The sequence below is a fragment of the Mastomys coucha genome, unplaced genomic scaffold (genome assembly GCF_008632895.1).
Source record: "Mastomys coucha isolate ucsf_1 unplaced genomic scaffold, UCSF_Mcou_1 pScaffold12, whole genome shotgun sequence".
NCBI classification, from domain to species: domain Eukaryota; kingdom Metazoa; phylum Chordata; class Mammalia; order Rodentia; family Muridae; genus Mastomys; species Mastomys coucha.
Genome location: NW_022196894.1, coordinates 1210581 through 1222562, shown reverse-complemented (window position 1 = coordinate 1222562; position 11982 = coordinate 1210581). Strand labels below are relative to the sequence as shown.

General features: G+C 47.6%; 1 protein-coding gene across 2 annotated transcripts in view; it reads right to left on the bottom strand.

The window, feature by feature from the left end:
- Positions 1 to 10379, bottom strand: part of CUNH16orf96 (chromosome unknown C16orf96 homolog) — a 30462-nt gene extending 20083 nt beyond the window's left edge. For both annotated transcript variants that reach the window (XM_031361192.1, XM_031361202.1), the window contains exon 1: positions 9799 to 10379. In XM_031361192.1, the coding sequence (XP_031217052.1) occupies positions 9799 to 10218 (420 nt within the window). In that variant the 5' untranslated portion in view covers positions 10219 to 10379. The remainder of the gene's footprint in view (positions 1 to 9798) is intronic.
- Positions 10380 to 11982: the final 1603 nt, after the last annotated feature.

Genomic DNA, 11982 nt, shown 5'->3' with positions numbered 1-11982 from the left:
AAAAACCCTAATAAATTAATTCAGCTGGTGTGTAGAATAGGCACAATATCATTTTGCAAAAAGCTATTGTATTCCCAGGCTTTCCAAAATGAAGAAAGTAATCTCACTTCACAGCAAGTTCTGAGGAAATTCAATGACACAAATGCAGGCCTGCAGGCTTGAGCAGAGCGACATTCTTCACTTCAGAAGCAGAGGCCAGCGCACTGAGAGGTCAAGGTTGTCTTGTGCTATAGCTAGTTCAAGGCTAGCTTTGACTAGAACAGCAGAACAAGATCAGCAAGAAGGCCTGAAGGGAGGGCCTCTGGCCAGCCCAGCCTGCTGCCCAACCTGGGAGGCCTTGCCCTTCTCCCCAACCCGCCCCTGTTCCCTTTGCTTTGCTCAGTTCCCTCTGCTTACACTCCTAAAGGTAGCCACCAAGGTCTATTCCCTTATGTATTTAGCCTCTTCTCCCTCCTAATGAATATGCCCAGTTAAAATTAATCACCTCACCCTAACGCAGGGTTTCCCCTCTCCCTTTATAAACCAGCATTTGCCTATGGGCCTTATCTGTCTTCTCTCTATCTGGAGTCAGTCCTTTGTCCTCCAGGATAAATATCCCTTCCCCCTCTTCCTTCCTCCCCTTCTCCCTCCTCCTCTAGCTCTTGTCAGTACCTCTTATCCCCTGCCCTCTGTCCCTCTGGAACAAAAGGCTGTCTTCTGCTAAGAGCGTGGTCTCGGTGGTCCTCAGTGGACACTTTTCCTTTCACCAGACACTTGGGTTCCATCCGTGGCCTGGTTAGTTAGGTCAATAAAGATTTCTCAAATAATTAGAGAATATCCTCTCCTCATGATTCTGTCTTAAAATGTTTTATTTATCCCTTAACGATTTCATGCACAATGTGTATGTGGTAAGAATGTTTTTTTTTTTGTTTTTTTTTTTACCTATTTTTATATCTTATCTGTGCATCATGTGACTGCTTGGTACCTTAGGAGTCCAGAAGAGGATGTCAGGTCCCCTGGGGCTGGAGTTAGGAGCTGTGAGCTGCTTTAAGGTGCTGGAAATGGATCCCAGCCGTCCGGAAACACAGCCAGTGCTCTTAACCACCCAAACTGCACTGCTAAGATAGCCACACCCTCCAAACTTGTCTATCAACCCATTCTAATCTAATCCGATCCCCACCCGGTAAATTCACAAAGCTTGATAAACTTGTGGTTCTCATGGAATCTCATGGCTCTGGAATAGCCAAAGCAATTCTAAAGAGCAACATAGGAGACCTGTATTCGCAGATTTCAAATATCAAGACAAGAGTCATGAGCATAGTGTGGCAGAGCTGGGACTAGAGGTCAGGGCCCGAGCACTAGTACAGTCTCCACAACTTCTGTGGAATAGCTTAATAAAGTAGTAAAATACCACTGTGATGATGATGATGAAGATGATGATGAAGAAGATGATGATGAAGATGATGATGACAGGATCTCCCTATGTAGCCCTGGGTATCCTGGAACTCAGTCTGTAGACCAGGCTGGACTTGAACTCACAGAGACAAACCTGTCTCTGCCTCCTGAGTGCTGGGATTAAATGTGTGTGCCACTATCACCAGGCTTGAGATGGGTTTTTAGGCCCCATGTATTTGTGATTGGAAGCTGTTCTTCAGAGAGACCTGTGCTATATGTAGACCCCACTGTCTATTCCTGCTTCCTCTCTCCTGTCTCCTTTAGAGCCACTCGGGGACCAAAGTCCTCAAGCTGGAGTAACTTTTCCCCACAAACACAGCTAAGTGCCAGGTAGGGCCACACCTGACATCCCAGTACCCAGAGGCAAGACGATCAGGAAGCCAAGATCATTCTCTGCTTCAGAGCAACTTTGCAGCCAGCCTTGGGTATATGAGACCCTGTCTAAAACAACAACAACTACCCGGAAAGGATGGCAGAATATTTGGGCTGCCCCATGACTGAAGGCTCAAAATGGAAGCAGGGTTCTGTTCTGGCTGAGGGTCTGTTTTGTGACACTGCCTTGGAAGCTTTCCTGTGGCCAGTAATCCATCTGCTGCCTTTCATGCCTGGGATATGCCCTGCGACTGAGAGGACCGAGTTAGCCAGAGCCAGGCTGACTCCATGACAGGCTGCAAACTGGCAGTTTGAGAGACTAGGCCTAAGTTTCTGTTTTCCAGAAATGAGAACCCAGGATCCAGGAACCCGTGGTCAGTCAGCCACAGCCTCAGGCAGCCAATCCGAGGACATCTTGTCATCTCGGCTGAAGTAAGAATAGGTAGCTAGAGTGAGTAAGCCACACTCTGGGAAGTCTCCAGAGCCAAGTGTAGAACCAGTCAGACCCCTCGAGATAGAGCTTGCCAATCCAGGCAAAAGGGCACATGCCCCCTACCCCTAACTGACACGAAAAGCTGGGCCTGTGAGTCCACCGCAGGTCTCCATTCTCAAACGGGGAGACCCCTGCATTCAGGAAATTCAGCTGAATAAAAGCTCTGTGCTTTTGCATATTATTTGAGTTGGTGTATATTCTTCAGCGATTCTTCGGCCTTAGGGGAAAGTTCTCCCTCTCTGCAGGCACTCAGACTGGACTTGGATGGAGCTGAGTTTACAAGGAATCAAGTCCAGAAGCTACCCAGCCTGACCGGGGCACTAGAGGTCAGGCATGTCCCTGCTTGTGATGGCCCTCTCTCTAGAGTTCTCAGGCCTTAAGCAGGGACCCAAAGCAATCAGCTACCTAGGCTGACATGCCACATAGAGAGCTGTGACAGATGGGAATGGAGACTGAAGAACAGCCAAAGTCCTTCCCAGTCCTCTGGGAAGGACGACAACCCAGGCCAAAGCACTCACAGCAGCTTCAGCCCTGAGTCTCTACAACCAACACCTTTAAGCAACATTGGACAATCCCCACATCCAAATTAATTGTGAAGCCATTTTAATTTGTATGATGCACAATAGGCATACTTTTGTTGTGGGATAGAAGGGTAGGGAGGCCATTTGGAACAACCTCAAAAACAAAGGGCTAAGTCGGGCAGTGGTGGCGCACGCCTTTAATCCCAGCACTCAGGAGGCAGAGGCAGGCAGATTTCTGCAGAGGCAGGCGGATTTCTGAGTTCGAGGCCAGCCTGGTCTAGAGAGTGAGTTCCAGGACAGCCAGGGCTACACAGAGAAACCCTGTCTTGAAAAAACAAACAAACAAACAAAACAAAACAAAGGGCTAATGTCATTCTTTTCTCCTTTGAAGCTGAGTGCCAGAGTCATTCTTTAAGAAAACCAGGGTCTCAACCAGAAAGGGACCAACAAAGGCAGCCTCCCAGGGAGATGAGGGATCTGGGCCCACAATTTGGGAGAAACCTGCTAGAGGGAGCTGGTGTGGGAAGTGCTGTGGCTGTGGGCTGCTGATAGAAAGTGGGCTACAATCTGGAAAAGATGGCTGAGGCTGAGGCTGTCACCGAAGCTTAATTTCTCTCTCCCTCTCTCTCCTTCCCTCCCTCCCTCCCCCTCCCTCTCTCTCCTTCCCCCCTCTCTTCCTCCCTCCCTCCCCCTCCCTCTCTCTCTCTCTCTCTCTCTCTCTCTCTCCCGCTCCAAGTTTTCTCTGTGAAGCCTTGGCTGACCTGGAACTTGGTTTGTAGACCAGGCAGTTTTCTTCTCTCTTTTTTTTCTTTCTTTCCCTCCCGACTCCTCTCCCTCCCTCTCTCTTCATCTCTCCTTTTCACCCTTCCTCTCTTCCTGATATGAGTCTGACATCTAGTTACACCTTGAACCTGATATGTAGACCAACTTGACCTTGAAGTTAAGGTAATCCTTCTGCCTCTCTCGTCCTGGGGTTACAGATATGTGTCTCCCACCCACCCCCAGCCTGGAGCCCAGGTTTCCTAATCCAGTAGTCCCCACCTAGGTTGGTGGGCGTCTGGTAGTATCTGGATATGTTTTAAGTGTACGAGGGTGGCACTTCCAGTGTCTGTGGCTTTACTCAGTACCTCCGATGCACAGGACAGTTCCAAGCCAGAGAGAGTGATCCGACCCCCTATGTCAGTTGTATTGGGATGGAGAAACACAGCAGCCTAACTCTGCTAATAACGAGTGGTTGTGGGACCAGTGTGCGCGGGCCTTGGACCCACTGTGGGGCAGGAGGCTTCTGGTGTGGGTGTTGGTTTTCCAGGCAACCTCTGCCTTCTCTGGAGTGAATACTGAGAGCAACGGTCTTTTCTTGTGCCTTTAAGGGGTGACTACTAAGGGTGGCAGGATACAATAACCCAAGCATCCCAGAGAAAGGGTGTGGAAGGCGAGGTGGAGGTGATCCCAGCATCTCTGTGACATCTGGCTGCCACCCTCACTGCGAAGCTCAGGCAGACAATGACCTAAGGAGTCCCATGGTTCTCGCAGCAGGAACCACTGGCAACCTCATTCAGTGGGTCGCTGGCAGCACGCTCTAATGGCCAGAACACTCCTTATGGGGACAGACAGTCCTCTGAGGGTTATGGTGCCAGGTCTGATCCTACCCATAAAGCCTCTCCTGAGCAGAGCAGGTGGTCTTCCTCGGCTTCTCAGGGCACGAGAGAGTTCTACAAGCCTTTACTCAACAAGGCAAGCTGTGGCTAGCACTTCCAACATCTGTGTCTACCCGTCCTGCCATGAGGCCCTAGGCCTTCAAGGGCAGCCTTGTCTCCAGCTGTGTTTTCTTGAAGCCCACCAAGGCTGATGCTGGCCCAGGCATACCTACTCTGTCCTGTTCCTGAACACATGCTTTTGTGTAATTTCAAGACATTTTATTGCCCCGAAAGGAAACTCTTTCTCCGTCAGCAGTCAGTCCTCCTGCCGCTCCTTCCTAGGAACCACAAATCCTCTCTCTAGTTCTTTGGATTTGCCTCTTCTAGACACTTTATATAAATGGATTCCCAGAGCATGTGCTCCTTCCAGCCTCCTCCCCTCAGCAGAATGACTGACACGTCTTCCTGGATGGCTTGGCTCTTTTGCCCAGTGTCAGACCTGGCTGTGTTGACCCGACAGAGTTTCTGTGCCCTCCAGCACTCCCCAGCCTCAGGCCCCTGTGTGCCCACAGAGTCAGGGCCTCCTGACTCACTGAGATTCCCTCCTTGTTTTCCTGCTCTGGCTAAATCTCTGAATGATGGTGATATCAGCCATAGGCAGAGCACCTTGAATGTGGCACTGTATGATTTACAGTTGATGGGAATTGTTTTTAAGGTGAGCTCTCATGTGGTCCAGCCCAGCACTGAACTGAATATTTCTCAAGGATGACCTTGAAACCCAGACCTTCCTGTATCACTCACATATGGAATGTAGCCTCCATACCTGGCTTATGTGTTGCTGGTATAGAACCCAAAGCTTCATGCATGCTAGGCGGTCATTCTATTCTCTGAGCTGTGTCTTTGGCTCCAGTTCATGTGAATTCCAACTACAGTCTTAGGATAAGGAAACATCCATTGGCAGTTATCAGTCCCCACCCTTTCCTGCCAGTAGAAAGGGCTGGAGTCACTCCACCTGCCCACTCTGCCAGGCTGCACCTGCCCACTCTGCCAGGATTCACTTGCCCACTCTGCCAGGATTCACTTGCCCACTCTGCCAGGATTCACTTGCCCACTCTGCCAGGCTGCACCTGCCCACTCTGCCAGGATTCACTTGCCCACTCTGCCAGGCTGCACCTGCCCACTCTGCCAGGATCCACCTGCCCACTCTGCCAGGCTTTGATGGCGTCTCTATGTCCCAGTGTAATGACCTCACATGTCTCAGTTAACCTGTACTCCCACTTCACCATCTGAAAGCTGGGATTAATAAGCACATGCCTTGTAGAGTTACTACAGATCTTAAAAGTGCCATCTGGGGAAGTGTGTAGCTCACATGGTACACATAGAGCACTGTTTTCCTGGATAGAGAGCAAAGGGCAAGGGAGAAGGAAGCAGGACAGGACAGATGCGCAGCCCAGGAAAGTCACAAGACACAACACTGAGATAGGGTAGCCTGTTTCTTTAATCATCTCTACAAAAGCCTGACTGTGGCTGGGGTCCAGTTTAGGCTCTCACCTGATACTTGCTGGGTGACTGGTGTAACTCTAATGACTCTGCCACACAGTAGGGGTGAGAAGAGCCCTTCCTGTCTCTAAATCCATCCCAAGCTAGTGGCAGTTCTCTACTTCTCTCTAGTCTAGGGTTCTTCTAACCATCAGGGTATATAGACTGGTGGACACTGGAAGAGAGGAGTTCCTGAAAACAGTGCCTCACTCAGTCCAGACCTTCAGCCTTGCTCCTGGATCTCAAAATGTCATCTTTCTTCTTAGCTTAAACTATATCTCCCCACCTCCTCCACCCCATGTCTCACATGGCCTGCGATTTACTTAGTCCTAGCTGAGTGTCAAAGACCCTTCCTCTAGAGACCAGAAGCTCAAGAAGGAGATATAACTCTGATCTCCATTTCACAGACCGTGGTGGAGGGTGAGCTGTGCAAGCTCCCTGGCTCAGAATGGATGTGGGGGTCAGTGCAGAAGCACCCTCAGCTGAGAGACATTTGGGTGACTTCTTAGGTACACCAGTGTGCAGGTATTTGGTTGAATCTGTTTTTAGTTGTTTTGATTTCATACCCAGGAATGGGGCTTCTGTCACAGTCACATGGTAACTCTCTGTTTCATCTCTTGAGACCTGTGAGCTGCGTTCCAGAGGAGCTGCACCTTCTTCCATTTCTTGCAGCAGTGGGTGAGAGTTCAGTTCTCCTATCCACAGCCCTTCTTCACAGGAGATGAAGCGTAAGGCTATATGCTTGGTAGGACAGTGTACTACTACTGCACTAGACCCTTGGCCCTTGAGATGGTCTGATAGGTAGTTCAGGCTACCCTTGAACCTGAGCATCTTTTGCCTCACCTTCCCCATTGGTTGGAAAATATGCCTGGATGTTTCCCTCCCCTCCCCCTTTTTAAATTAATTACATTTATTATTATTTTTCTCTCTGTGTGCGTATGCATGCAGATTCATGGAATTCATGGCGATCAGAGGGTAACTTGTAGAGTCAGTTCTCTCCTTCCACCATGTAGGTTCAGGGCTTCAACTCAGGTTGTCAGCTTGGTCCCAAGCAGCTTTACCTTTGGAGCCATCTTTTTTTTTTTTAAAAAAAACATTTATTTATTTACTTTATGTATATGAGTACATTGCTGCTGTCTTCAGACCCACCAGAAGAGATCATCGGATCCCATTACAGATGGTTGTGAGCCACCATGTGGTTGCTGGGAATTGAACTCAGGACCTCTGGAAGAGCAGCCTTAACCCTTAACCACTGAGTCATCTCTCTAGCCCCTTCTGAGCCATTGTCTTTCTTTCCTTTTCATTTAAAAAAGTTTAAAGATTTATTCATTTTATGTGTAGAGGCTTTTCTTGCATGTTTGTGTGTACACCATGTTCATGCCTTGTGTCCTGGAAGGTTAGAAGAGGGCATCAGAATGGGGATTATGGATGGTTGTGAATCTGGGAACTGGAAATTGAACCCAGGTCCTCTGTAAGAACAGCAAGTGGTTTTTTCTTTTGTTTGTTTTTATTTTTGCTTGCTCTTTCATTTTTCTTTCTCTCTCTTTCTTCCTTTCTCTCTCTCTCTCTTTCTTTCTTTCTTCTTTTGAGTCAGGGCTTTTCTGTGTATCCTGGCTGTCCTGGAACTCACTCTGTAGACCAGGGTGGCTTCAAACTCAGAAATCCGCCTGCCTCTGCCTCCCGAGTGCTGGAATTAAAGGCGTGTGCCACCACCGCCCGGCTCTAGCCCTGGTTTTCTTTTCTTACTCCTCTGGACTGGCTTTATTGACATAGCTCCGTTGTAGAGTAGGAAGGACTGGAGCATGCATGACATTCCATCTGAGTCAAGTACTAGACTCAGCTCCTGGTTTCAGTATCACTGGCTATGGAGCCTCCAGCAAACTGTAGAGCTTTTCTGAGTATCAACTATAGATACTCCTCACCTACAGAATCAGGGTAATTACCCATTACGTGGCTGCTTCTCATGGGGTGTAGTCACTCATTTAATCTGTGTCTCTTGCCTAGTTGAAGCTCCTATTATCATGATGACTATAGTGTATCCCTGATAATAGATCCTCACATTAATTGATTTTTCAGATAGGGTTTCTCATGGTTGTGCTGAAACTATCTCTGTATACCAGGCTGGCCTTGAACTCACAGAGATCCATCTGCCTCTGTCTCCCAAGTGCTGGGATTAAAGATGTGCACTATCATCATGAAGCCTCATTTTTTTTAATTGAAGAGTTAGACGACACAATATTTTTTGTTATTATTATTTGGCCAGGGGTCCTATGTACCTAGGCTGGTGAGGAATTTGCCTTGAACTTTTGACCCTCCAGCTTCTATCTCCCAAATGTTAGGCTTGCAAGCATGCGCCACATGCTTTTATTTGGGGCTAAGGATCCAACCCAGGGCTTCACACATGTAGGCAAGCATTCTATCAACTGAGCTGCTTCTTCAGCCAAAATAGCCATTTAAACATCTGTATGAGGTCGGGCAGTAGTGGCACACAACTTTAGTCTCAGAACTCGGAAGGGAGAGGCAGATGGGTCTTGGTGAGTTTCAGGCCAGCCTGATCTACAGAGTGAGTTCTAGGATAGGAAGGACTACACAGAGGAACCCTGTATTGAAAAACCAAACCAAAAAACAAAACAAAACAGCCTAAAAACAACAAACAAAAAAGATCTTTGAGTGTTTATAGATGATGCTGTGTAAGTGTAGGTTCCTGTGTGCTATGCATCCAGGAACTAGAGCACACCCTTAGGGGTCTGTCAGTCCTCTCATGCTATCTTGCTTGAGGCAGAGCCTCATTTCTGCTTAGATTGACAGGCTAGCTGGCTCTTAGTTTCTGGGAAATTTCCTCTTTCTACTCATTATAATTGAATTGGAATTATAATTAAATTGGAATTCAGCCTAGAGAGATGCCTCAGCAATGAAGAGTCTTGAATTTGGTTCCCAGCACCCATGTTGGGTGGCTCACAACCAGCTATAAGGGGATCTGATACCCTCTTCTCTTCTCCAAGGGTTTCTTCACATGTATACAAACAGAGAGAGAAAGAGAGAGAGAGAGAGAGAGAGAGAGAGAGAGAGAGAGAGAGAGAGAAGAAGGAGAAGAAGAAGAAGAAGAAGAAGAAGAAGGAGAAGGAGAAGGAGAAGGAGAAGGAGAAGGAGAAGGAGAAGAAGAAGAAGGAGGAGGAGGAGGAGGAGGAGGAAGAGGAAGAGGAAGAGGAAGAGGAGGAGAAAGAGGAGGAGAAAGAGGAGGAGAAGGAGGAATAAATTTAGAAGGAGAACTTGAATTATAGAAACAAGCTACTGTGTCTGTCTTTTATATGGGTTCAGGGAATCTGAATTCATACTCAAGTTTATATAGCAAACACTTTACCCATTGAGCCATCTCCTCAGGCCAAATTAACCAATTCAAATAAAGAGTTCAGTGGTACTGACACCATAGAAGAAGTTCAACATCCATCACTTTGATGGAGTTTCAAACATCTTCATCACTCCAGAAGGAAACCCCATAGCCAACTGGTTGCCATGCCCTGTGGCCCTCCCATGTCTCCTGGAAACTACCAGTCTGCCTTCAGGATATGAACATTTGCCTATTCAGGGTATTTTGCACAACAGAATCTTTAATTATGCTGTCTGTTGTATCCAGCTTTCCTCAGTATACAATTAAGGATGCAAGTTTAGAACCTGAATTCTGTCTGACAAAGTCTTACCTACTCTCCATAAGTGGATATATCCTGTCCCAAGGGAGAAGAGGGGACATGGTGTCTAGGAGGAGAGGCGGGGTCTAGAGTTCTTCTCCAGAAGTGGGGTTTACCTTTTCTGTGGCTTGCTCATTGCCCTCTATCCTCTTCTGGATCTTGATATTATTCCATATTTCCTCAGCGGGCCGCTTGTCCCCATGGCTGTCCTCTATCAGCTGTGTGGTGGTGGGTACGCCCTGCACCTCAGCCAATTTGCACTCTATCCTTTCAATGCGGTCTATCACTTGGTCAAAGATGTTACTAAGCCTCTTCATTGGGTTGATGATGGGCTGGGCATCTCCCTCCCTGGGCATAGACATCACTGGTGGGGATTGAAGGAAGTCCTCTTCCCCTGAAAGGACTTTCTTGAGCTCAGCGATTTGGATGTGCTCCAGGATGCCCTGGAGCAGGAGATGAAGGGCCTTGAAGTTCACTATCCCACACTGTGGTATGGCTACGTTGACCAGCTCTGTGAATGTGATAGAGAAACTCATCCTGCCAGGGGATCAGTTGATATGGCAAGGCTTCTTGGTGTCCTTGGGGACGAGTAGCAGCTTTCAGTTATCTGAACTGCTACACCAACAGGTCCTGAGAGGCTTGGGATGGCAAGTCACAGTGGTCAGCAAGGAATGGCCTCTGTCCTTGTCAAAGCTCAGACCAGGGCTTCTGGTTGCTAGGATGCCAGAGAACATGGTGGAGTGGGGATGCTTCCGAGAACCCAGGGTGGGGTGGGTGTTCATAGATGAGCTGGCTCAGAGGAAGTGTTCAGTTCATATTTGACAAATGCTACTGAAGTGAATGGCAGCCTTTCGTTCAAGCCCTTTGATTACATAAGGCTTATGCCTCTAAGTGACACAGAAAAGGTGAGGGAAAGGAAGCTCCCTTGGAAGTCTCTGGAATCAGGACAGAATATAGTCTTCTTGGAGTCAGAAGGTCCAAGGTTTTAAGAAAAGAGGATGAGAAAAGAGCCTAAAGAATTAAGCTGGTTTCTGGATGTGGTCAAAGATACCCACTGTTCCAGCCACCCAGCCACTTACTGCTGAAGAGGGAGAGAGCAATCAGGTAAGGTCAAGGTATGTTCCGTTATCCAAGTGCTGTATGTTCCAGTAGCCCACATGATAAAGCCTCTTGAAAGTTGGACTTCGTTGCTCCCCCAGGGGGTGGCATACACCTTTAATTCTAGTACACAGGAGGCAGAGGCAGGCAGATCTCTTGAGTTTGAGACCAGCTTCGTTTACAGAGTGAGTTACAGGAGAGTCAAGGCTACACAGAAAAACTCTGTTTTGAAAAAAAAATCAAAAACAAAACAAAACAAAACCGAGAAAGAAAGAAAGAGAGAAAAAAAGAAAGAAGAAGAGAAAGAAACGGAAAGACAAACCTGTGGGCTTCATATATCCTTCTAAGGTGTGCATTAGGGTTCTCCAGAGAGAACAACAGAAAACAGAATGGAGTGATGGAGACACATGAGGATTATGAGCATTGCTTCTGTGGTTATGGAGACTGAAGTCCCATGACAAACTCTCTGCAAGCTGGAGACCCTTGGATGCTGGCAGTGTGACTTGGTCCAAGTCCCAAAGACTTCATAACTAAGGAAGTCCATAGATCCTTAGACTAAGTCCAAGGTCAAAGGTCTCCTGAGAACCTGGACAGGGAAGACATAGGTATAAATCTCGGAGTCTAAAAGCAGGGGAAGAATGCCCATCTCCTGGACAGAAATGAACAATTTGTTCTTTCTTTTTATTTTATTTTATTTTATTTTTATTTCTGGTGTGTGTGTGTCCAGGAGTTGGCTTCCATTCTGCTTACTGAGCTTGGCAATCTGGCTGGCCAGCAAAGCCATCAGAATTTGCCTGTCTCTGTCCCCTGGACCTGGAGAGAGACCTATGCCAGCACATCTAGTCTACAGAGTGAGTTCCAGGAGAGCTCAGGCTACACAGAAAAACAAAAACAAAAATGAAAAAGAAGGAAAGAAAGAGAGAGGGAAAGAAAGGAAGAGAGGAAGAAAGAAAGAAACAAAGAGACAAAGGTTTCTGAGGAGTTTATGAACACTGCCTTTGTGGTTCTGGAGACCCTTATGCATGCCAGGAATCACATTCTTGCGTGGCGAGCACTTTACCCACTGAGCCCTTTCCCAATCTCACCACCGCACACACTTTAATGAGTGCCTCTTGGGTCCCCACTATGCTGAGAGATGTAAAACTTCAAGTGCTGCCTTTATACTTGACTTCGCTTGACAGAAACGGCTCATCCAAGGGGAA